Source organism: Abrus precatorius, unplaced genomic scaffold, assembly GCF_003935025.1.
Source record: "Abrus precatorius isolate BTA unplaced genomic scaffold, Abrus_2018 Scaffold6, whole genome shotgun sequence".
NCBI classification, from domain to species: Eukaryota; Viridiplantae; Streptophyta; class Magnoliopsida; order Fabales; family Fabaceae; genus Abrus; species Abrus precatorius.
This window is the reverse complement of record NW_020874406.1, coordinates 3,531,418-3,554,401: the sequence shown is the minus strand read 5'-3', so window position 1 is coordinate 3,554,401 and position 22,984 is coordinate 3,531,418. Positions and strand designations below refer to the sequence as shown.

At 29.7% G+C, this 22,984-nt stretch overlaps 1 protein-coding gene across 1 annotated transcript; it reads left to right on the top strand.

The window, feature by feature from the left end:
- Positions 1-11,839: 11,839 nt before the first annotated feature.
- Positions 11,840-12,888, top strand: LOC113870029 (uncharacterized protein At5g23160-like). Its single transcript, XM_027506625.1, has 2 exons — positions 11,840-12,088; positions 12,487-12,888. Exons 1-2 carry the CDS (start codon positions 11,840-11,842, stop codon positions 12,886-12,888), a joined length of 651 nt encoding a protein of 216 aa, XP_027362426.1.
- The last annotated feature ends 10,096 nt before the right edge of the window (positions 12,889-22,984 follow it).

Below are 22,984 nucleotides of genomic sequence, written 5' to 3'. Positions count from 1 at the left end.
AGGACTTAGAAATTTATTCTGAAAATCTGATGTATATTTAAGTCCTGTAGCAAGTAATGATGCAAACTGCACTCTAATTTCTTATTTGAAACGTTTTATGAAATTGTGCTTGAACAATTATCTGAATGAAAAATTTTTACTACTCTGAACCTTGCAAAAACATATTTATTCAGAAATTTAAAATTAAGGTGTTACATAGGAAATGCAAAAGAATACAAAAAATTTATGCAGAAAACTACACAAAATGCAGAAAGAAAAAAAGTTATGCAGAAAAATTAGACAATATGCAGAAAAATTTGGAAGCAAAACAACAAAAGAAAAATGCTCAATCTAGTTATTTTCTTGTTACTAATGATATTAAAAACAATATTTCCTGACAACTGCACCAAAAACTTGTCACACTTCAGAAGAGAAGTTGAATTAACTAGCAAGTGTACTAGTGTTGACGTAACAAGTTATAAAAATTGATAGAACTGTATTAGAGTCCCAAGTATCGATCTCAGAGAATAAAAGTGTTCAATTACCACTTCACAATGCCACAATTAGTTGAGCTTCATGAATTTCAGAGAGTGTTTAGAATTAAAATTGGCAATGTTAAAATCAAAAGAAAAACAGAACAACAAACAAGCAAATGTGAGAAAACAGAGGTAGAAACCATAGCTTAACGTTGAATCAATAAAGTTTTGAACTTACAAGTAATTGGAAAGAATGACAATCAAGTTCACGTTGTATTATTCAGAGGTTAATTCCTTAACTCAGTGAACCTAACATTCAATTAAATCACTCTAACTCATTAGATCTGGTTCTATTCAATGTTGCTTTAAGTGTGAGAAACCATAGGATTGCAAGATCAAGTTCTCTTATCCCTAAGAAAGCTATAATCTTGGTGATTAGTTCAGATATGAAGAACAAATTCAATTTCCATTGACATAAGTTCCTCTAAAATTAGTTAATCAAATTTCCATTCAATTACTACATAAAGTGCAGAATCAACCACTCAATCCATTCCAAAACTTGAAATCCAGATCCATAATCAATTCAACATGTTCGTTTTAGATCTACAATGCCTAACTATGAAGAAATTACACAGCTATTGCAGCAAAGAAAGAAAGTGTTCGTCCCCAATCTCTCTCTCAGACTCTCTCCACACCCAGAAACTAAGTGAAAATGAAAAATGAACAAAAGATCCTAAAATCTGAGCATTTCTACAACTTATAGATTTTCCCGACTTTGGGCGTTGTCACTTTGCTTCATAAGAGTGGCCACGCAGAGGCTCATGTAGTTTCTGGAAGACTGGAACATTCACTTTTCCTGATAAGAGTAACAATGCAGGAGGTCGAGGAGTGTGCGTGATTACTTTCGAGAGCAAGAGTGATCACGCACAACTCGCCAAATTGAGGACTCTCTGGAACATCCACTTTTGCCAATAAAAGTGGTTATGCACTTCTCGCTAAAATTAAGTCTTCTCTGGAATACTCACTTTCGCCAACGAGAGTGGTCACGCTGATGTTTGCTGAGATTGAGGTTCTCTGGAACACTCAGTCTTGCCAGCAAGAGTGATAACGCCCTGTGTGTTCTTCTGAGAGACTCTTTGGAACACTCACTTTCGCTGGTAAGAGTGACCACACACAGACTATATTCCTCATTTATGCTCTGTAACGATCACTTTCACTAATAATAGTGATCACGCCCAGCTTTCATTCCATTAATCTTGTTCTTTGAGTCCAGAATTGCTACTTTTCCTCTATCCTTCCATTGATCTTCCATCTTCATGCACTTGGCTCAGCTTTTTCTAAAAAACATGATAAAATTCTTAAATTCTACACAAAAAATTCACAAATTCTAAAACAATTATGTATTTAAATAAAATCTTTAATCATTATATTTTTATGACTTTTTCTGCTTTTTCTAACATATTTTCCTTATTAAATGGGTTAAAACTATAGTAAAATACTAGTAAAAATATGGATTCATCAATGGCAATATGACATAATCACAATAATTAATCATATGCACATAATAGAACACAAATTTTTTAATTAATTAAATAATATCAAATTGGAAGGTATGTTGAACATAATGTGCTTAATAGTGTCAAAAATATGTATAAAAAATTTTAGATCAAAATTAGAAGAATATCTAATATTTTTAAGCATTTTGTTACAATAAAAAAGGTTCGCAAAATTATTTTTTATGTCCAAAAAAACAAAAATTTCATCAATAACTTTAAACTACAAAAAATTTAAAAGCAATTGGGTCTCGTTGTTACTATTATTCATATTGGTTACTATAATAAAATAGATTTATTTATTTATTTTAGTATTTGCTGCCAATGCTATGTAACCATTGACCAATACCATTGGCTATTGCACTACAAACATGCCCCAAAATATTTATCATAGTAAGTGGCAAGGCATCTATCAATGTAATGCAACATATTTATTTAAGCAATATAACGATGAAACTACAAAAGCCTTTCTCCATCTCGAAAAGGGTGGTCAATGACCAAACATTGAAAAAATTATTTAAATTCAAACTTAAAACGTAAAAAAATATATATATCGAAGGAATGCTTTGGTATAAATTTGAAGTTGAGCTTACATGAAAGAGGACCTTTGTAGTCTACATGCATTAGTTAGAGCAAATAAATTTATGGTTTAGATTAACAATACTACATCAAGACGTAGCAAAACAATCTTATAAGACAATAGTGGACAATTAATTTCAATTTACATCCACTCATTTTAATTCTACTTTATTACTTAAGTGAATACTGAAGAGTAAAATTGACATAAGATCTTGAGGGGAAAAAATTCCTTAGACCAGGCCCCACAAACACCCTATCTTGTGAAAAACTCACAAGAAATTCCAAATTCCATTAATTGGAGTAAACATGAAAGAAAAATAAGGATTAACCATGACCAAGGACAAACCACAAATTTCATAATGTACAACCAAATTAAATTCAACACTTGAACAACAAAATTCAAAACCAATTTGAAACTCACATAAAATAGTCAAAAACACAGCTCTTACATACACAAGCAATAAATTTTATACTTGGCACACCAAATACATCATCTTAAAATATAAACATACATAGGATTGGGGTTTCTACCTCAATACTTGATGAAAATTAATCAAATGTGTATGGATTCCCTTTTTTTCAATGCTCTACAAAACCCATGTAATTTTATTTCCAATCATAGTCTCTAACATCTTAGATAACTTTGTTAAGTGTCTATTTTGTATAAATTCTAGCTAGTATTTAGACATTTAAGAACTTGATTTCACTTGAAATTGTGTTTTTAACCCCTTTATCTTTAAGAAAATCAAAAGGAAATATAATTACTATATGATGTTCTTGTGGGTTTGGAACATTAATTTGTTGTCTCCTTATGTTGTGTGACCGTGATACAACAAGAGGAACAACAACTGGAGAAGAGACACTAATTACAGGAGTTTCCGCACGTGTCTCTTTAATTTCCACCTTTCGTGTTTCACTACTCCCACTAAACTGACCATTTTCAATGAACCTTGCATTTCTAGACTCAACTATTCTCATACTATGGTTAGGACAGTAGAATCTGTACCCCTTTAATTTTTCAGGATAGCCGATGAAATAACCATTTATGGTTCTAGCATCAAGCTTCTTTTCATGTGGATTATACACTCTTACTTCTGCTGGACAACCCCAGACATGAAGATGTCTTAAATTGGGTTTCTTTCCTGTCCATAATTCATAAGGAGTCTTTGGAACTGCCTTACTAGGAACTCTATTAAGCAGATACGCAGCGATCTTTAATGCGTACATCCACAAAGACATAGGTACATAATTGTAACTCAACATACTCCTAACCATTTCCATGATAGTACGATTCCGCCTTTCAGCCACACCATTTTGTTGTGGCGTACCAGGCATAGTATACTTTGCACATATGCCTCAACTTTCCAAAAGTTTTGCAAATAGACCTGGACATTGTCCACTTTCATCAGATTTTTCATAATATTCACCACCTCTATCTGACCTCACAACCTTTACCTTTCTATCCAATTGTCTTTCCACCTCATCAATGAATACCTATAAGACATCCACTGATTGAGATTTTTCATGCAACACATACAGATAACAATAACGTGAGTAGTCATCAATGAAGGTAATGAAATATCTTTCACCACCCCAAGATGGGATGTCAAACGGACCACAAATATCAGTGTGTATCAACTCTAAGAGTTGACTGCTTCTTGTGCCTGGATTCTTTGATGTGTTTTTAGTTTGTTTTCCTTTAATACAATCCACACATACATCCCAGTCAACAAAATCTAATTGAGGTAAAATTTCACTTTTCATTAACCTCATCATCCTTTCTTTGGATATGTGACCTGACCTTTGATGCCACAAGAAAGTAGAGCATTCATTACGCATATTCAAATTACTACGAATAGTACTCTCAACATGAAACAAAGATTTAGCAAATTTAACATTAAGATTAAAACGATATAAACCATCAATTAATGTACCAGATCCAAAATAGTACGAGTGTTTATACAAAGAAAAGGTATTGTTTCCAATCTTAAAATTAAAACCAAATTCGTCCAACTTTGCAACAGAAACTAAATTTCTAGCACATTCAGAAACATAAAGACACTTTTCTAGATCTATGCAACAACCAGTATGCAAGATCAATTTGTAAGTCCCTATTCCTTCTATCCGTGCCTTCATTCTGTTTCCCATGTACAAGAACTTTTCAGTTCTGCTTATGGGCTGGATCAAAAGAAATCCCTGTATTACATGTGACACATGAGTAGTTGCACCAGAATCTAACCACCAGGTATTTTAAGGTACCTCAATAAGATTTGATTCAAAGAATACTGAAACATAATATATACCTTTTCTTTCAAACCAAACCTTTCTCTTTGGACAATCTTTCTTGAAGTGACCAGTCTTCTTGCAGAAGAAGCACCTCTGGCCTTTCTGGATTCGGCCTTCACGAATCTTTAATGAGGCCTTATCCTTCTTGTCCTTGTTATCCTTCTTACCTGGCTTAGCCTTGCTACTACTAGCCCCTTCATGAAATGTGAGATGGACGGAGTGTTCTTTCATCTTCTTCAGCCTCCCTTCCTCCTGAACCAGCATGGCCTTAATTTCCTGTATGTTCCATTTATCCTTAATAGTATTGTAATTCACCTGGAACTGACCAAAATCAGGAGGGAGGGAGTTTAAAATGAACTGTACTAGAAAGAATTCCTTTACCTCCATGCCCATTGATTTCAACTTTACCGCTTGATTGATCATGTCAGTCACATGGTCATAAATGGGCCGTGACCAATAAAACTTCTTAGTAGTTAGCTCAGTCAACAGGGTGCCTGTAATGAACTTGTCAGTAATGTCCGATTGTGCATACTTTTTTACCTTTGCCATAAATTCCTAATCATTTTCAGTCTTTGGCATTGATGGTTTCACATTTTCAGCCATAGTCATCTTCAGCAAGCTTAAGCCCAGCTTATTCGACCTTTCCCAAGCCTCACGAAGAGTTCTTTCCTCTTCAATACTGGTCTCTATGATGGCTGCAGGCTCTTGTTCCATATTGATTGCTAGGTCTAAGTCCATAACACCTAGCTGGAAACAAACTTGTTCAGCCCAATCATCATAATTAAGCCCATTAAACTTGACTACGCCATTGCTCATGCCATACGCATTCATAGAGACTGAAATATTTAACACATGCTTAAACATTTATGCTTTGAATAAACTTAATGGATTCGGACAGTCAACTGTCATCAATTATGCATCTAAGTTTACCTTTGGGTAATGCGTAAATACACAATTTATCTATAATGATGCTAATAAACAACTTTAATTGACAACCAGTCACTTAAACCAATATGCAAGTCATCTTTGGATATATAAACATATTATGAAGTGCTTACATGTCTCCTTAATGTCATTAATTATATGCAATGATCCACCTTTGGGTGATCTCCTAGCGTTATAATTAATGAGCTAAATTGTTCACCCTTTATGTTACCATATAACATCAAATAATTTTGAACAATTTATAACACACAATTAAATGCTTAAAGAATTTTTAAAGCTAGGTCACTTTGGTGACTAACAAGCTACCCTTAAAATTAAGCACTAAATTGTGAAGTTCTTATTATGATAATGTAATTTAAAATTAATTAACTTGAGAATTTAATCACTTTGGTGAGTAAAATTCACTTTGATATAATTCTAAAATTATCTATATATTTTATGAATTATATTCCTTATTCTGCCGTAAAATTCCTATGCACGGCCGTGCTTATAATATGCAAGGCCGTGCTTTTTCCTGATGCGTGGCCCTGCTCCCTGATGCATGGCCCTGCTCACTGATACATGGCCCTGCTCATATTACAGATTCAAATCCAATGTTTCTAACTTTCAAAACCTTAGGGTTTTCAATTATTGAATCCAAAGCAATTATTCAACATCAAAATAATGCCAATCCATCATATAAAATACCTAGGGTTCATGTAATTTGGGAAAAACTTTAATGGAGAACCGATCTCTTATGGAGAATCAACGAAATTGACAACCTAGCTCTGATACCAACTGTTAAAAATTTTCTTTAATCCATTATGTAATTTCTATTATGCAATGACTATTATGAAATTACCTTTTCCCTTTTTAAATCTTGAATTACGTTACTCTCACAACACAATATATGGTTCTCACACAATTAAGGGTTTAGAGAGCACTAACCTGAATCCATTGTTCTTTGATGTTACCTCACTCTTTGATGTTGTTGATTTCTTTGTATTTTTCCCAACTCTTTCTTCCTCTTTCAGCTCCTCTCGGATGGTTGAGAGAAGGTTCCTTTATGCGTTTACCGTGAGTGAAAAGTGAGAAAATAAGAAATGCCGTAACCCTCATTTGGTAACCGCTCTTTAATTTATATGAAGGGAGAGGGGAGGGTTTCCTTATAATTGTATTTACAATCATACCCTCAATGACTCTATTTTATATTTAACCACCATCACATTAAATCATTAATTAAAGTCATGCTATAAGTTACATAGGCCACTATAACAAGATTATTAAAATAATCTAACAACAACATGTGGTTATAGATCCACAACAAACCATTATACATCTTAAGAAGAAGTGTAGTGTTCAGAGCAGGACGACTTGATACTAGTTATCTAAGACTTTGTTCAGGTCTACAATGCTTGAAAATATTCAAGTTGGACTACGCGTTTTCAAGATGATTGATCTTATTGAGCAATTGAAAAGTCATACAAATTTGAGAAAGAGCCTTCTTAAGAATTAATTGTGCAACTTTGCCTTATAAATTTGAACTGTTCATTGTAAACTTCAACTATACTGCAACCTATAAATAAATAAAAAATAATGAAAAAATATTCCAAATCTTGTATTTGTTTCATTAAAATAGGATCTTATGGATGATAAGGATATATAATAATTCTAAAAAAAATTAGTTAGTCAGAAAAAATTTATGAAAAGAATGAGAACTAAGAGTATGTTTAAAAGAGATATTTAAGTGAGTAATTTAATTTTTAAAAGAATTTATAATCTTATGATTTAAAATTTGTTGTTTGGATATTGAATTTTAAAGAACTTAAAATTCTAAAAATTTTAATGAGAATTTTTAATAGATTAAAATTAAAAAATTATAAGTCTTAGTAAAAGAGTGAGAATTTGACATTATCTATTTCATTTATCATGTGTTCTATTCATATTTTAATTTGATTGTAAATAATTTAATAATTTAAATTAAATATTTTTACAAAAAAAAAAATTAAATATTTTTAATTAATTTTGTTAAATACAACAATAATTTTATATTTTTTAAACAGTTAATTTAATTATTGTATCTAAATAAAACTATTTGAAATGGAGGAAATCTTAATTACTTTATTTTAAAATAATAAAAATTTAAATAATATAATTTAAATTCTCTAAAATTTATAATTATCTATCTAAACACAACTTAAGAGTGTATTTTGATATCCAGTTATTCAAATATTTATTTATTAAATTTTATTTTTTAATTAATTACTTAAATTATAAATTTAATAATAAAATTTATTAGGATAATTAATACTAGTGGAATTAACATTAAATAAGGAAAGATTAAAAGTATTGCAATTTTCATAGAAATTAATATATTAACTTATTTTAATAACCTTTTTCTCAATGAATGTATGTATATGTATATATATATCAGAAAAGATCTTCTCACACAAGTGTAAATCTAAAAAATTTTACATTTGATTAGTAAAAGTAATAAATTATAATCTGTTAGATGTAAGTTAAATAAAAAGTGTAAAAAATTTTAAACTTACACTAGTGTAAGGAGATACTACATATATGAATTTATGGTAGTCGTTCCTTCAAATTGATCTCAACTTAGAATAAACTTTTTTGTGGAAACATGTAGGGCCCTTTTTTTTTTTATAGGTAAAACATATAATATTAGAGAAAGTTCAAGGAGAACTCAAAACTCATATACATAGAGAAAAAAATTAATATTTACTTAGAAAAATAAAAAGTAAAAACATACTTATACGTAGCTAAGACGAATGCAATTTCGTAGGTTCAAATACTAATTAGTTAATAAAATAGCTTCTCCCTTACTAACAAGTGATAGTCATTTTTAGGACTTCAAAATAATAAAATCTAGGACTTCCCTCTTATCCAAAACACCATTGGCACATTATACTTACCCAAATAATTAATAAACATATTCCTTCTCTTTTACTACAACTAACACCAATCCAAGAAAGCAAGTGAATTTATAAATTTGAAGGTAAAACCAGTGAGAATCTAAGCTAACGCAAGTAAAGTACTAGATTTGATATGAAACTAAGCACGTTAACAACAAATGAGTTTGAGTTCCTCCAAACCATGACAGAAGCAACAAGTTATATCATCAATTTAAACACCACGATCAATCAGCAAACCTTTACAAGAAAGTGTAATGAACAACAATTGCCAAGAAAATACTAGACATTTAAGAGAGACCTTCCCTCTCCATAACCTTTGCAAGGCGTTCACTGTACACTAATCTACATTATTAGGACCACCAAAAAGTTCAAATCGCCATGAATACGCAAATTATACTGAATAATAATATGAAGAATCTGCCCTCTATACCCATTTATCTTCTTATAATACCTTAATAGAAACTCCATTCACAAGCTCCAACAAAAGGTTAAAGATTGAGATCTCATATTGAAAGAGTCTTCTTTGTCAACTAACATCCCAAACCTACCTAGTGCTATCATTAAAACTATTCTCTAATACACAAGATTCAACATTCCTCACCACGGCAAACAATTACGGAAATGCCTAATATAATCACACCCTACCTACCCACTTATCTCTCCAAAAAGAGTATGTAAACCTGCATCTATACTCCTATCCAACTTCTCATCTAGCCATGAATTTTTTTTATGAATAACCTCCAGCAAATCACACCACCACAAAAAATATCTGTTGTGGACTAATGAACGCTGAATAAAAGAAGCTAATATGCAATACTTAACTTCTAATACCTGCACCCGCAATAAACTAAAACAATTAACGCCTCACCACAACCATTTATCAAGAAGCATCCAGTTAAAGTATTGCACATTTCTAATGTCCAAACCACCATTCTAACATGTAGGGTCTTCTGTTTTAAAGGTTTGACAGGAAATAAGAATTAGATATGGTGTTCAATATTGAATATCTCAACAACAATCAGATTTTAAGAAAAATTGGTGTCATTTTCTTTTTTATATATATTTTTCTGTCTCTGTCTCGTCGTATTTAAATTTAAATGAGGCTATTCTTCGTTTGATTGCTCTCGAAGTTTGAAACTAACATGATTTTATAATAATGTTTTAATTTAATCCGCTTGTTAACTAACCGAAAGAAACCCTTGTATATATATATATACTATAGTCGCCTTTCTTTATCATACACACAAAACGAATGTTTTAATTAATATAGGTAAGCTTTTTCTTTTATAAATTTATGTTGGATCTAACTACAATAAATTTGCCAACGCAATTTTTGTTTGCATAATTGATAATACTATACTCTTTTTGTGATTTTCGTTACCAACTCCATTTACACGTGAAACTATATGTTAAATTGTCTTATAAATTATGATTAATTATAAATGAAAAATTAATTTAGAAATTATACGTAATGAATAAGACATTATTTTCCTCTACAGTAAAAAAAATTTAATTACAAGAAATAAAATATGTTTCACGCATAATTTTAAATATTAAAAGAGAGAGTTTTGCTATGGTGACTCTAATAAAATTACTTCCAAAAAAATTGATTATTATATATCATTTTAGTTATCTTTTTAATAAATAAATATCAAATAAAATATATTAATTATTTTGAAAGATAAAAAAAATATTTAATATTTTATTCATTTAATAATTAAAAATTATAAGAATAAAAGGTAAAATAATTTTTAAACTGTTAGTTTTAAAATCTTATTACATATCAGTTACAAGAAATAAAACATGTTTTACGCATAATTTTAAATATTAAGAGAGAGATTTTTGTTGTGGTCTTAGATACTTAACTTGAATAGAATTATTTTTAATAAAAGATATTTATGATTTAGAAGAAAAAATTTAATTGTTGTATATTATTTTATTTATTTTTCCAATAAATAAATATCAAATAGAAAATATATTAATTATTTTGAAAAGATAACAAATATTTAACATTTTATTCATTTAATAATTGAAAATCATAAGAATAAAACGTAAAATAATTTTGAAATTATTGATTTTAAAATCTTAATAGGCTTGCGTAAAGAACTTATTTTCTTTCACGGTGAAAGAAATTTGATTATAAGAAATAAAACATGTTTCACGCCCAATTCTACATAACTCGAACATAATTACTTTTAATAGAAGATACTTGTGATATATATATAAAAAAAAAAGAGTTTTATTGAACATCATTTTTAGTTATGTCTCTAATAAATAAATATCAAATAAAAATATTTAATATTTTATTCATTCAGTAATTAAAAATTACAAGAATAAAGGGTAAAATAATTTAAAATTGTACGTTTTAAAATCGTAATACGGGTGCATACGTCTGAAATGTTAATACACATGATAGGTTAAAATAAAACATGAGTGGTCCTCAATTCAAAAATTTCACCTGATCCCCACCAATTACTAATAACTCTATCATACATAAACAAGTCATTTCTTCATTCTCGTCAAGCCTACACGTAACTAATTGAATATGCATGGTTATATCTCCTTGAGGTAAAATGTGAGTAGTGACGTTTTCATTCCCTCTCAGTTTATTCTTATTCTTGGTTATTGTTTTCATTTAGTTCAATTTATTGTGTGTATATGCAACAGGCATGCACGTAAACTACAAGTACCTTGAAAAAGCCTCCAAATATATAAATTGAAGTGGAAACGTGAGGAAGGTGTAAACGTGTGAGGAAGGAAGGGTTGGAGACTGAGAAGGGACAAAGTCCAAGTCTTCTCTCCAAACCATAACTTTAATATGCATCAAAATTAAAATAAAACAAATGCACACATTCAACAAAACCATTTCCTATACCCTACCCCATTATTATTATAATCATGCTTTCAATTACAACATCATCACTAGCGACTAAGCCAACCATTCGAGTCTCAAAAATTCTCCATCATCGTGATCATGTTCATGTTCATGTTCACCCCTTATTAATTTTCCTAATCTCTCACCCTCTCTTCCATGGCCAAGCCCAGAAACACAACTCCATCAAAACCCAAAACCTCTATTTTTCTCTGCTGCTTTGGGCCCTCCCTTGCCATGGAATCAACCACCAAAGGATCTGATCTTATTTCAAAGAAGAAAAAGAAGAAAACTAGCTGGTTTTCGTGGCGAAGGATTCGACTCAACAAGAATTCAGCTTACAAAACGGTGCCGCTTGAAGCCTCAATATCTGATCAAGCTCATTACTCCAAGTCCAGGTCAAAGTCAACTCTTCATCTCAATTCTCAAGCTCCGGGAACCAATCATCCACCGCCTCCCGCCACACCCTATTATACACCCTCTCAGGTATTATTTATCTATCATTTCTTTTATCTAAATATCTATAAATTGACTTAGTTTAAATATATGTATACTATATCTGTTTTTAAGATATATATTTATCCTAAAAATATCTTTTTAAAGTTAATTTTATTTATTATACTCCTAAACTTTTCTTTATCAATTATGTTCACAATATTTTTTTATTTTTAAAATACTTTAAAATTATTTGGCCATAGTTCTCTATTTTTACCTAAAAATTTTCAAAATAAGAATTAAACATATGTAAGTGCGTCGTAATTTTAATAAAAGGGATATATACTTTTTAAAGTATTAATTTTTTTGGTATTGTGTACGCTCACACTGGCGATTTCAGTTTCGATGAGTTGGATGAACCTGTTCTTATTCGTGATGTTGTGTTCCAGACGAGGCATGGTCCCAACAATGTAGAGGATACGCGTCAACAAGGTAGAGCTTCTCCACCTCAAGTAAAACGGCAGGCGCGGCGAGTGTCGTCATCAATGCAAAGCCAAACGACAAGCAAGAAGCACAAAAACGCGAGGAGATCGTACGACTCTGTCGTTGGCATGTCCGTGCTTGCGGTGACCTTGCTGATAATGATATTTTGGGGTCGTTTATGTGCCATCCTCTGCACTTCCGCGTGGTTGTACTTTATTCCGCGTTTCAAGAAGAGCGATAATGAAAACGACGATGGTGATCCTAATACGACGATGAAATCAAACGGCGTGGATCTGGATTCGGAGGAGTACAAGAAAAAGGTGATCATGGAGGGACTTCTGGAGAGAAATCACAGAGCTGCTCTGTGATTTGATTTTCTTGCAATTAGGTAGGTGGGTTGGTTGTTGATCTTGTCGTTTTGACTGTGTCTGCTTCCAATTTTGTCTAAATTACTACAAAACAAACTGTAAATTGACGAATTTTTGTTGACAATGTTACAGTGAAAACAATTTTAAAATCCCTACCGTATCCATGTTTAACATTCTAAAAATTAAAATATAATATTCTTTTTTAAATCATCGTGATTTTTATTTTTATTTCGCATTGTTGCACGCAGCTACTCAACCGATTAAATCAAATGGTCAAAATCATCTCTATGGAGGTCTGTTGGGTCATAATAAAAATTTGTTCATTACTTAGATATGTTATATATTATGAAATTTTAGTTTTGTTATACTTTTTCCAGTATCGGCACTTTTTATGATACGAATAATATTAGTTGTTAATTTTAACAATAAAAATATATAATCTAATTAAATAAATTAATCAATATTTAATATTTATTTAAAATGGACATTTTTGTCTAAATAATTCTTATTTTTCTCCGGTACTTGACCAGTTGGCCATAAGTCTTGTAACATTTATAAAGTCATCCCATGTGCAATTTATTTTTGGGTGCAATTTATTAAATTCGAGTAATAAAAACTTTTGCCTCATAATTAAATATATTATATTGATTATGATTCGAGATATTAAAAATGAAAATAGGTTAGGTTTACGATTTAGTTTTCTAAAATTTAGACCTATTTAAATATTAGACTTAATTTAAATTTTTAAAAAATGTAATTAATTAAAAATATCAGATTTAAACTTAAAAAATAAAATTTATTAAATTTATTAAAATGATCTATTTAAAACTTAAAATTTTTTAATATATTAAATAATTTTATATCAAAATTATAATATAATATTATATTAAATAAATTAAATTTTAAAATAAATAAAATCTTAAATTATGAATCTTAATTTTTTTTTTTGGAATTTGTAAGTATCTTTATTATATATACTTTTTGAGAGATTATTATGCTTGCTAAAGTCTTTTGCGTTATTGTTGTTTGATTTGTTGTATACATAATGTCAATTTGTATTTGTACTGTCTCGATTAAGTATTTTGATAAAATAAAAATTTGTAATTTTATTATACATATTTAAGGTGTTAAATTATTTTTTTATATATGTCTTATATCTTCTACAAAGACATATCTATCTAAATAGTTTAATAACTTGTTTATAAAATAGTTTAATGATCTATTAAAAATTTGAATATAAAATAAATTAGTAAAAAAACTAATAAAGTAAAATAATTTTTTTAAAAGATGCTTAATAAAAATTCATAACAGATAAGATTTAAAATTATTAAAAAAAAAAATTTATTTATATAAAATTTAGTCAAACTTATTTTCATCTCTTTGGTTATTACTAAACAAATTGAATATTATATTTTAAGAATACAAATATGTTTATTCTGATAAAACAAATTATCACATCTACAAATTTATCACTTTAAATAAAAAATACTATTGTTAACTTGCAATGGTTATATTTTTTAATATTATAATTAAGAAACAGATATTGAATAGTACACATTAATAGGGACTTGAAAACACGAATTTTTCTTCATTAAAATATGGAATTTTTGTTGCCGGTTACCTGGCGGCGATCTCTGAATGGCGTGTACGGGAAAGTGTATGCCAAACCCATAAATAGAAAATTGAAGTCAAAGAATTCGTACAGATATTTTTTAGATTTATTTTTGATAAATATGACTACTTTTCATTAACCTGTTATCTTACGGTATTAATGATTAAAAAACTTTGGGCATTTAACTTATCCGTTTGATTTCCTATACTTCCTTCTGAATTATTTGATTTATGTATGATGCGAGACACGTGATATTTAATAATGTTAGGATTTAAAATAATGGTAATAGATATGCAGATAAATTGATCTGGTTGTGTTGGAGATTTATCAACAAACCTCGGAAAATCTGTGTAAAACGATTAAGGGTTTGGTTTGAAACTTTTGTATGTTACTCCCTTGTTTGAGTCAGACAAATCTATCCACTTTGAATTTTTATTACAGTCCAAACAAATAGCACAAAGAGGTTCACACTAAATATTATTTCTTTTTTGCACTTTAAAATCATTGTTACTAAGTTATAATTTATTTAAACTAATAAGTATTTCATTATATTAAATAATGTTAAATTAAAAATATACATATTTAAATAACTAAATACAGCAAGATGCAATGATTAAAAGAAGTTGGGACTGTGATGGCGGACTCAACAAAGATGATTGGTGCAATAAAATAATAGAAAATGAAGTATTAAAAGAAGACAAAAACACTTACGATGATATTTTTTCCCCACTGTTTACTAAACGATCAACGGTTATTTGTTTTGTTTGATGGATTTTTCATATGGTATTCAATATATGTGAATGTGAGTTATATTTACTTTTTCTAACTTGACTTAGTCCATGCTTTGTTTTTTGTGTTGAATTTTGTTTTTCGCAGTAAATCAAGGAACCCATCTTTCCCTGTTTACATAATATGCACACACACACACACATGTATTTGTGTTATTAAAGATAGGATTTTCAATAGTCAAAATGCATTTCAAAGTCATCTTTCCAAGTTTTTGCTTTCAAATATTGAAGGCTGGACTGGTGAAGTTTCGCTAGACACAGGGATCACGCGTTGTGATGGAAGGTGTGAATTCTTATTGAAGTTGTGAAAACATGACAAGTTTGGTGTTTATTCGCATATTTAATTTATTTTAGTACTCATTTATAAAATTATTTTGTTAGGTTCATTAATTTTGCAAACATAAATTAATTAATTTTGTTTAAGGTGTGTCAAATGACATATATTAAGAATTATTAAATATATTATATTAAATATTTTAAATTATTATAAGAAGCGTCTTGTGTGGAAGATATGCGGGGTTTAGCGCAAAAGAATAATCATAAAAAGTATATATTAATTTTTTTATGATATTGAGATAATAGCTAATTTTTTTAATAAAAAAAGTCATTTATTTTTAACTTTTTAACATATACTCATAAATACACATTAAGAAAATTGAAAATTAATCAAACCTAAACAAATTAGATAATTTCTTTTTAACATATTTTAACAGGATTTGTTTAAGTTATTTTAAGAGATAAAAAATATTATTTTAGGTGAATTAATAATATTTTATCTATATAACAACTATAAAACTTTATCATGACATGATCATGTTATATAATTTTAAAATTGAAATTTTAGAGATATATTTAGCATAAGATTTTTTTTAATAATAATTTTTTCTAAAGTTATTTTTTTCCTCCATCTACTCTAGAATTCTTTTTTTTTTTTAAACTAACATTACGAGAGTTTTGAAGGATTTAAAAAAACTTTCTAACTATTCTCCTCTTAATTAAGTAACTTCCAAATTAAGGTTAAACTTCACTAACCCTTCCATTTCCCTCCTAAACATGAAATCCAAACATACCCTAAGTTGAGATTCTAATATTTTCTAAGATTTAATTTTCATTACATAGGAAAACTGCTTAATGAATTCCACCCACTTAACATGTCTTTGGTTAAGCTTATTTTGACCCTTTAAATACTTCAAGGGTAACATCCCAAATTTTTATTAATCTTTATTAATTAGAACATCTATTAATTCAATTAAATTATAAATAAAAAATAGATAACAATTTAAAAATTGAAATACAATAAATGAAATTAACCCATAATCAAGTAATTAAGGAAAAATTGTCAAATGCAAACATAGTGTGATCTAGTTAGAAGTGAAAATTATTTTTCTAAATCACCTTAGTTGATTCTTAATTATCTAAAATAAAGTATACTAAGATTATATTTAGTTGTATAAAAACAAAAATAGAAATTTAAATACAAGTTATAAAATTGGCTAAAAATAAAAATAATTTAAAATAGGCCTAGAGTGTCACTCCATTTTCTATAAGTTCATGATTAGAAAAAGAAAATTAAAATTTTTATGACATTTAGCTTAGTGAAAGAGCATAGGGTGCCTAAAAATTCAAAGAAAAAATTCACCAAAAGTCTTACAAAATCAACTAACAAATTATATGAATTTGGTCCAATTTGGAAACAAAATTGTCAAAATTTCAAGGCTTCAAATTATAATTCATTTGCATGGCTAAATCCACTTGAAAGAAAAGCTAAGTAAATATAATTGAAGCATGAGCTCAGCTAGATTGATAAGCCAATGAGAGAAGAGCTTGAGTTTATCAAAACTCCAAACTATGATGCAAGGATGTGAACTTAAGTTTATGTGCTATCCCTTACTAACTTATCTAGTTAAACCAACGCTAAACCTTTTCAAATCAACCATTAATTGGAGCCATTATGAGGAGGGAACTAGGCTCAAGTAATCAAAAAGTTAAAAACAAGTTAAGGCAAGTACTAAGTCCTAACAACATGACATCATGGTTGAAAAATTTCAAAGCATGTTTAGGACTTTGATGGTAATTTTACTTAGAAAAAGAGCTTAAGGGGGACAAACATACAAAGCAAAATATGGAAGATTTAATACCAAGACAATTACTAATTTCCTAAGAAAGAACAAGATCAATATTGTTAGAGAAAATATGGAGGATTTGCCATTATTAATTGAAAGACCTAAAGCAAGATAGAACTCAGTAAGGACATTATGAATGACATTAGCTTGGTGTTGGTCAGCCTTGGCCACTAAAACTATATTATCTAAGAATAAATGAGATATATTGGGACCAAGACTATTGAAAGAAAAGGGAACTCAATCCTGATCTATAATTTTATCCTGAATTAAATGGGTCAATCTTTCTATGCATATGACAAAAATAAGGGGAAACAAGATCCCTCTGCCTAATACCTCTAGAAGGCTTAAAAGGATGGATGTTATTATTATTCCAGTTAACAAACATAAAAGCAGAATGGATACATTGATGGATGAGATTCACAAACTCAGAGTTTAGACCAATTGTTTTGAAGGGTATTAACAATAAAATCCCTTCTAAGCCTATCATAGGCTTTTTCTAGATCAATTTTAATAATCATATAACCACATATACCCTTTACTTTGGCGAAGGAATGAAAAAATTCTTGAAGGATGAGGACATTATCTATGCCCTATCTCCTTGGAATAAAACTTGTTTGGTTAACAGGCACAAAGCGACGCAAGGATTCCCTAATTTTATTGATTAACAGCTTAGTAACAATTTTATAGCTCACATTACACAAAGATACAGGTATGAAAATTTTAATGTATTCAGGATTCTCAGACTTAGGGATTTGAGTAATGGCATTGAAAATGTCTTAAGACAAAATTAAATATAATAGGGGCCAACAAAGGCCACTAACTTTTAAAGAAAATAGCATGCAGTCATCAGAACTAGGGGATTTGAAATTTCTAATACTAAACAGAGAAGCTCTCATTCATACATGGACAAGCTAGAGTAAATTTTATCCTTATCATAATCCCTAAAGGAAAGGAAGAAAGTTACACTGTTTAAATAAGTAGCAGAAGGATTTGGATCAGAATAAAAATTTCTACAAAAGATCCAAAGTCATGAATTTTAGTTTTAAAGGATCAAATTCCCATTCATTCTTATCATTTTTTAAGCCTTCTATCATATTCTTTTGTTTACGAATCACAATAGCCTTATGAAAAAACAATTGTTCCTATCTCCTAACCTAATCCAGTTAGTTCTATAATGATGGTACCAAAAAGGGCTCAGATCTCCTTAGTATTACAAAATAGAAACCTTTGAGAAGAGAAATCTAAGAAATAAGGAGTAGAGTTAGAGAATCAAGTCCCAATGAAAAGCTCTGTTATAACCCTTATATTAGTACACACACAAAACACTTAATGATTAATCACAAACCCCCCACTACTAATTGTATCAAATAAAGCAATCACTCAACACTGCAAACGCACGACTCTTTATTCAGCAACTATAGAACTCACATATTTATATTCTACCATATGAAAATTCATACAATACAAGCATATATGATTTCAAAAGGAATAATACATATATGAATATACAGGTCTGGCATCTATGGTTGAGCTAAACTCCATTAGTTCTCTCCAACAATTCACTCTTTGCCTTTCTTAAGGACTAACATAAATAAAGGAGAAAATCTAATCACTCTGACCTTGACTACTAATTTTTAAGTGAATAATATATCTAGTTTTTTTAAGAACAAAAGCCTTGATTTTCCTAGAGTTCCAGTAGCACCAAATGCCACTTGAAAACCCAACAACATCCACCGTAACTGATTCTTATAGGTTAATCTTTTTAATAATCTTGTCAACTTTTTTCTAAACTAATCCTAGGTTCAAATAAGGCTATAAAATCTTGTATATAAATGACAATCAGATCATTTATTAACCTCGAGAAGGTCTTCTCCTAGTATTCCTACAATTTCAAAAGAGAAAATTCATAAAGACTAAAGCAAAGGAGTAACAACATCCTTAGGATGATGGGTTATGCAATTGTTATAAACAAAAAGATGGTCATCTTTGAAGGCTATAGGATTTTCCTTAACCAATATGTCTATCTCTATGGAAGGGTTACTATCATGGGTCTATCAATATAGGCATTATTTAACAAGTGTTGGGAATTCTAATGGTAAGAAAGATTAGGACCAATTAGATTCAGGACAAAGTTAACATACTGATGATTCATATTTTGTACACACATTTATAGTTTTATTGCATCTTCCAAAATACCTTTTCTCTCTTTATTTATTTCATTTAGCATGTTTTTGCAATTCTTGCACTAAATTGGAGTTTTCATGAATACTTGTTATCTTTACTTTGTATTTCATATTTTCTCTATTTTGACTTTTGTCCACTATTTCAGCCATAACTTTTTCTTTAGATCTCCTTTTTGGCTGATTCTTTTTTGCAATGGATTCCTTCTTGGGATTCAATTTGGACATATGAATGGTGTTGTTTGGAGTTTGAAGCTATTTTCTATTAATTTTTAAAGTTCAGAGTTAAAACATACCTTTTATATTTAGAGTTTTTATTTAGGGATTTTATTATAATTGCTTGTGGTAGCCTTGGCCTATTTATTTCTGTTTTCATTTAAGACCAGTATATATAGGGGTCAAAAGGTTGACTTCTTGACCTCTCCTTTTCATAATTTTGGATTTTGTAAGACTTTTTCCTGCTTTCGAGAGAAAACCTTTTTCGTTCCATTTACTTGCCTCCTTGCGGATTTTGGTACATTCTCAATTATTCTTTTCTCGCGAACCATCTTGTTTCAAGCGTGGATTGTAAGATTGATTGATCACTTCGAGTTTGTCTTTTTACTTTCTCGCAATTCTTCATTAAGATTGATGTATGCATAATTCGATTGAATTTGGTTTTATTCTTGAGTGTAATATTGATTAATTGATTTCTTTTGCATTTGAGATTTAGGAAAATTCGATATAGTAATCCTAGTTCATGCCTGTGATTTGTGGTTTCAATTGCGTTTATTCATTTTAATCTGCATTTTTTTCCTCTCAATTCATTTTTATTTTTCATTTTCAATATTTTTTCATTTTCATTTTTTCTAGGGTTCGTCTTCAATTCATTTTCATATTTCATTTTCCAATTCATTTTTGTATTTCGTATTTCATTTTTTGTATTTTGTTTGTCATTTTTTATTTTTCATTTTTCTTTTTCTAATTCATTTATGTTTAAATTGATTTTGTTTTGATTGCTTTTGTTTGCCTTTCTTCAATTTCTGGGTTCAATTCGTGTTTGTTTTAATTGTTTTTACTTGCGTTCATTTTGTTTTGCATTGGTTTTCCCTTGATTCGTTTTTGTTTCTGGATTTAATTTGAATTATAGTTTAATTCATTTATTTAATTCAATTTCAATTTAATTTCTTTTACTGCGTTTTCTGGGTATAATTCAATTCTCTGTTTAAATTCTTAAAAATCACAAAAACTCCCCAATCTAACCACTGTTGCATGTTTAAAAATTAGAAATAGAATGAATTTGTGTCCTTGTGTGATGATCTAGGTTTACTCCCTATATTGAAAAATTATTTGAGGAATCTAGTTTTGTTTGAAACTATTATGACGTGGTTGTCACATACTCATTCCTATCTTGGAGTTCCTTCTAAATCTATTCATTAGAAGCAGGGTATCTACATTATCATGGTTATCTCTTTGTTGGCTATTCAAATTATTACATGAATCATTCAGAGTTCTTATTTAGAGATTATCCTCTTTGTCCTTATCCAATTTCTCATATTTAGGCAGTTGTTTATTCTTAGTCATTTTTTAAGAGGATTAAGCCTCAAACCATTATTATGTTTATAATCCAACTTAGGAAAAGATACATCATGCTGACTTAATTCTTTAGATCCATAGAACACAAGATCCTGTTGAGGCTCAGAAGACCTGTCTTGACCAATATTCTGGACAAAATTACCTAAGATATCAAAACAAGAGCTTGAGGATGTCTCTTTCCCTTTCCCATTACTAATAGGATTACTATTTGATTAGAAGTGACTCAATTTCTTCCTAAAAGGTTTTCTTACTAGTATCCAAGGACTAAACTGATCAATTTATTTAATATTACTCCTATTTTAACTACCTTGAGTTTGCTCTATATCATTTTCCTCTTGGACATCAGACTCCCTATGTTGCCCTTCTAACTTGGACCCATAGCTAGTCATAAGATTATTATTACTATAACTATATTCATTGATTTCAGTGTAGTTCTCCTGCTATGTCTATACCTTCCATATTTGAAGCAAATAAAATACAAACCCTTATATTCTACTTTGAATTCTTGACCTAGAACCTTAAAAGAGGGAATTGGTATTTTTCTAAGGTCTATCTCTGCAAATTCTGGCAAATATACCCTTATATAACAAAGTGGTATGGGGTCAATTTTTTAACATTAACCTCAGACAGGCTCCAACTTGCCACCAGAACTTCTTGTTATACAATTCTAAAAGGAGGTCAGAGATGCGTACCCTGGTAGCAATCTTTCTAGGGCTATAATCCTTTAGCATAAATAAAGGCCTCCATCTCTAAACAATAAGATAATGGTCTAGGATAAGCCAAGGTCCCTCAAATAATGCATGCTTATAATTCTCTTTGTTTTCAAATTTAACCAAAAAGAATTTATCATTAAGATCCAAGATATTAAGGGGACCATTCTTCCCCCAAATATTACTTAGTTTCTGATTTAGGTAGTTTAAGCTAATAGATTTACTTAAAAATTTAACTATTTGGGTAGATTTTCACGGGAAACACCATATTTTAGTCATCTAATAGGATTTTTAAGTTAGGGCACACACTACACCAGAAATGAGATGTTAGAGCGGTTTCGATTGTTCATAGAGAGCGGTTATAAGTGCTATCAAATCCCGCGCTATGCAATGTCTTGAATTTTGGAGAGCGGTTGTTTAACCGCTCTGAAATGTATACTTTAGAAAGTGGTTACGCGCATAATCACTCTCAGAAGTTAACTAAAGAGAGCGGTTAATTGCGTAACCGCTCTATATTCATATAGCACTTTGGAGAGCGATTATAAGTGAACCGGTCTTAGAAGGTGGACCAAAGAGAGTGGTTCACAATTAACCACTCTCTTATTTTGCACTTATAAGAGCAGTTCACAATTAACCACTCTCTTATTTTGCACTTATAAGAGCAGTTCTTTCGTAACCGCTCTGCAAAGTTCAATTGTGAGAGCGGTTTCCTTTAACTGGTCTCTTTATGGTAGTTCTGAGAGCGGTTATTCGGTGAACCGCTCTCACAAGTGAACTTTGCAAAGCAGTTTTATGTAAACCACTCTCCAAAGTTAAGAAATTTATTGAATTATTTTAATAAAACTGCCATATTAGAATATAAATTACAAATAGAGCCTGATATACCAGAATTTCAAAGCAATTACACATTACATTATTCAATTACAATTCACATGTACAGATTACAATTAGAGTTTACATTGATAGGAGGAAAATAATCTCATATTTACACTTTTTGCCTAATGCCTTGAAAGAAAATTGTCTAAGTATTGTAAAAAAATACTACAAATCTATTGTGCTTAATGTCTCCTTTAAATATCTATGGTACAAATATGCACACTACTCCTTT

What these genes read in the sequence shown, in the direction of transcription:
- LOC113870029 (XM_027506625.1), top strand. Translation starts at nt 11,840, where the DNA reads ATGGAATCAACCACCAAAGGATCTGATCTTATTTCAAAGAAGAAAAAG. An exon ending in CCTATTATACACCCTCTCAG is followed by an intron (nt 12,089 to 12,486) that starts GTATTATTTATC and finishes GTTGTGTTCCAG; the next exon opens with ACGAGGCATGGTCCCAACAA.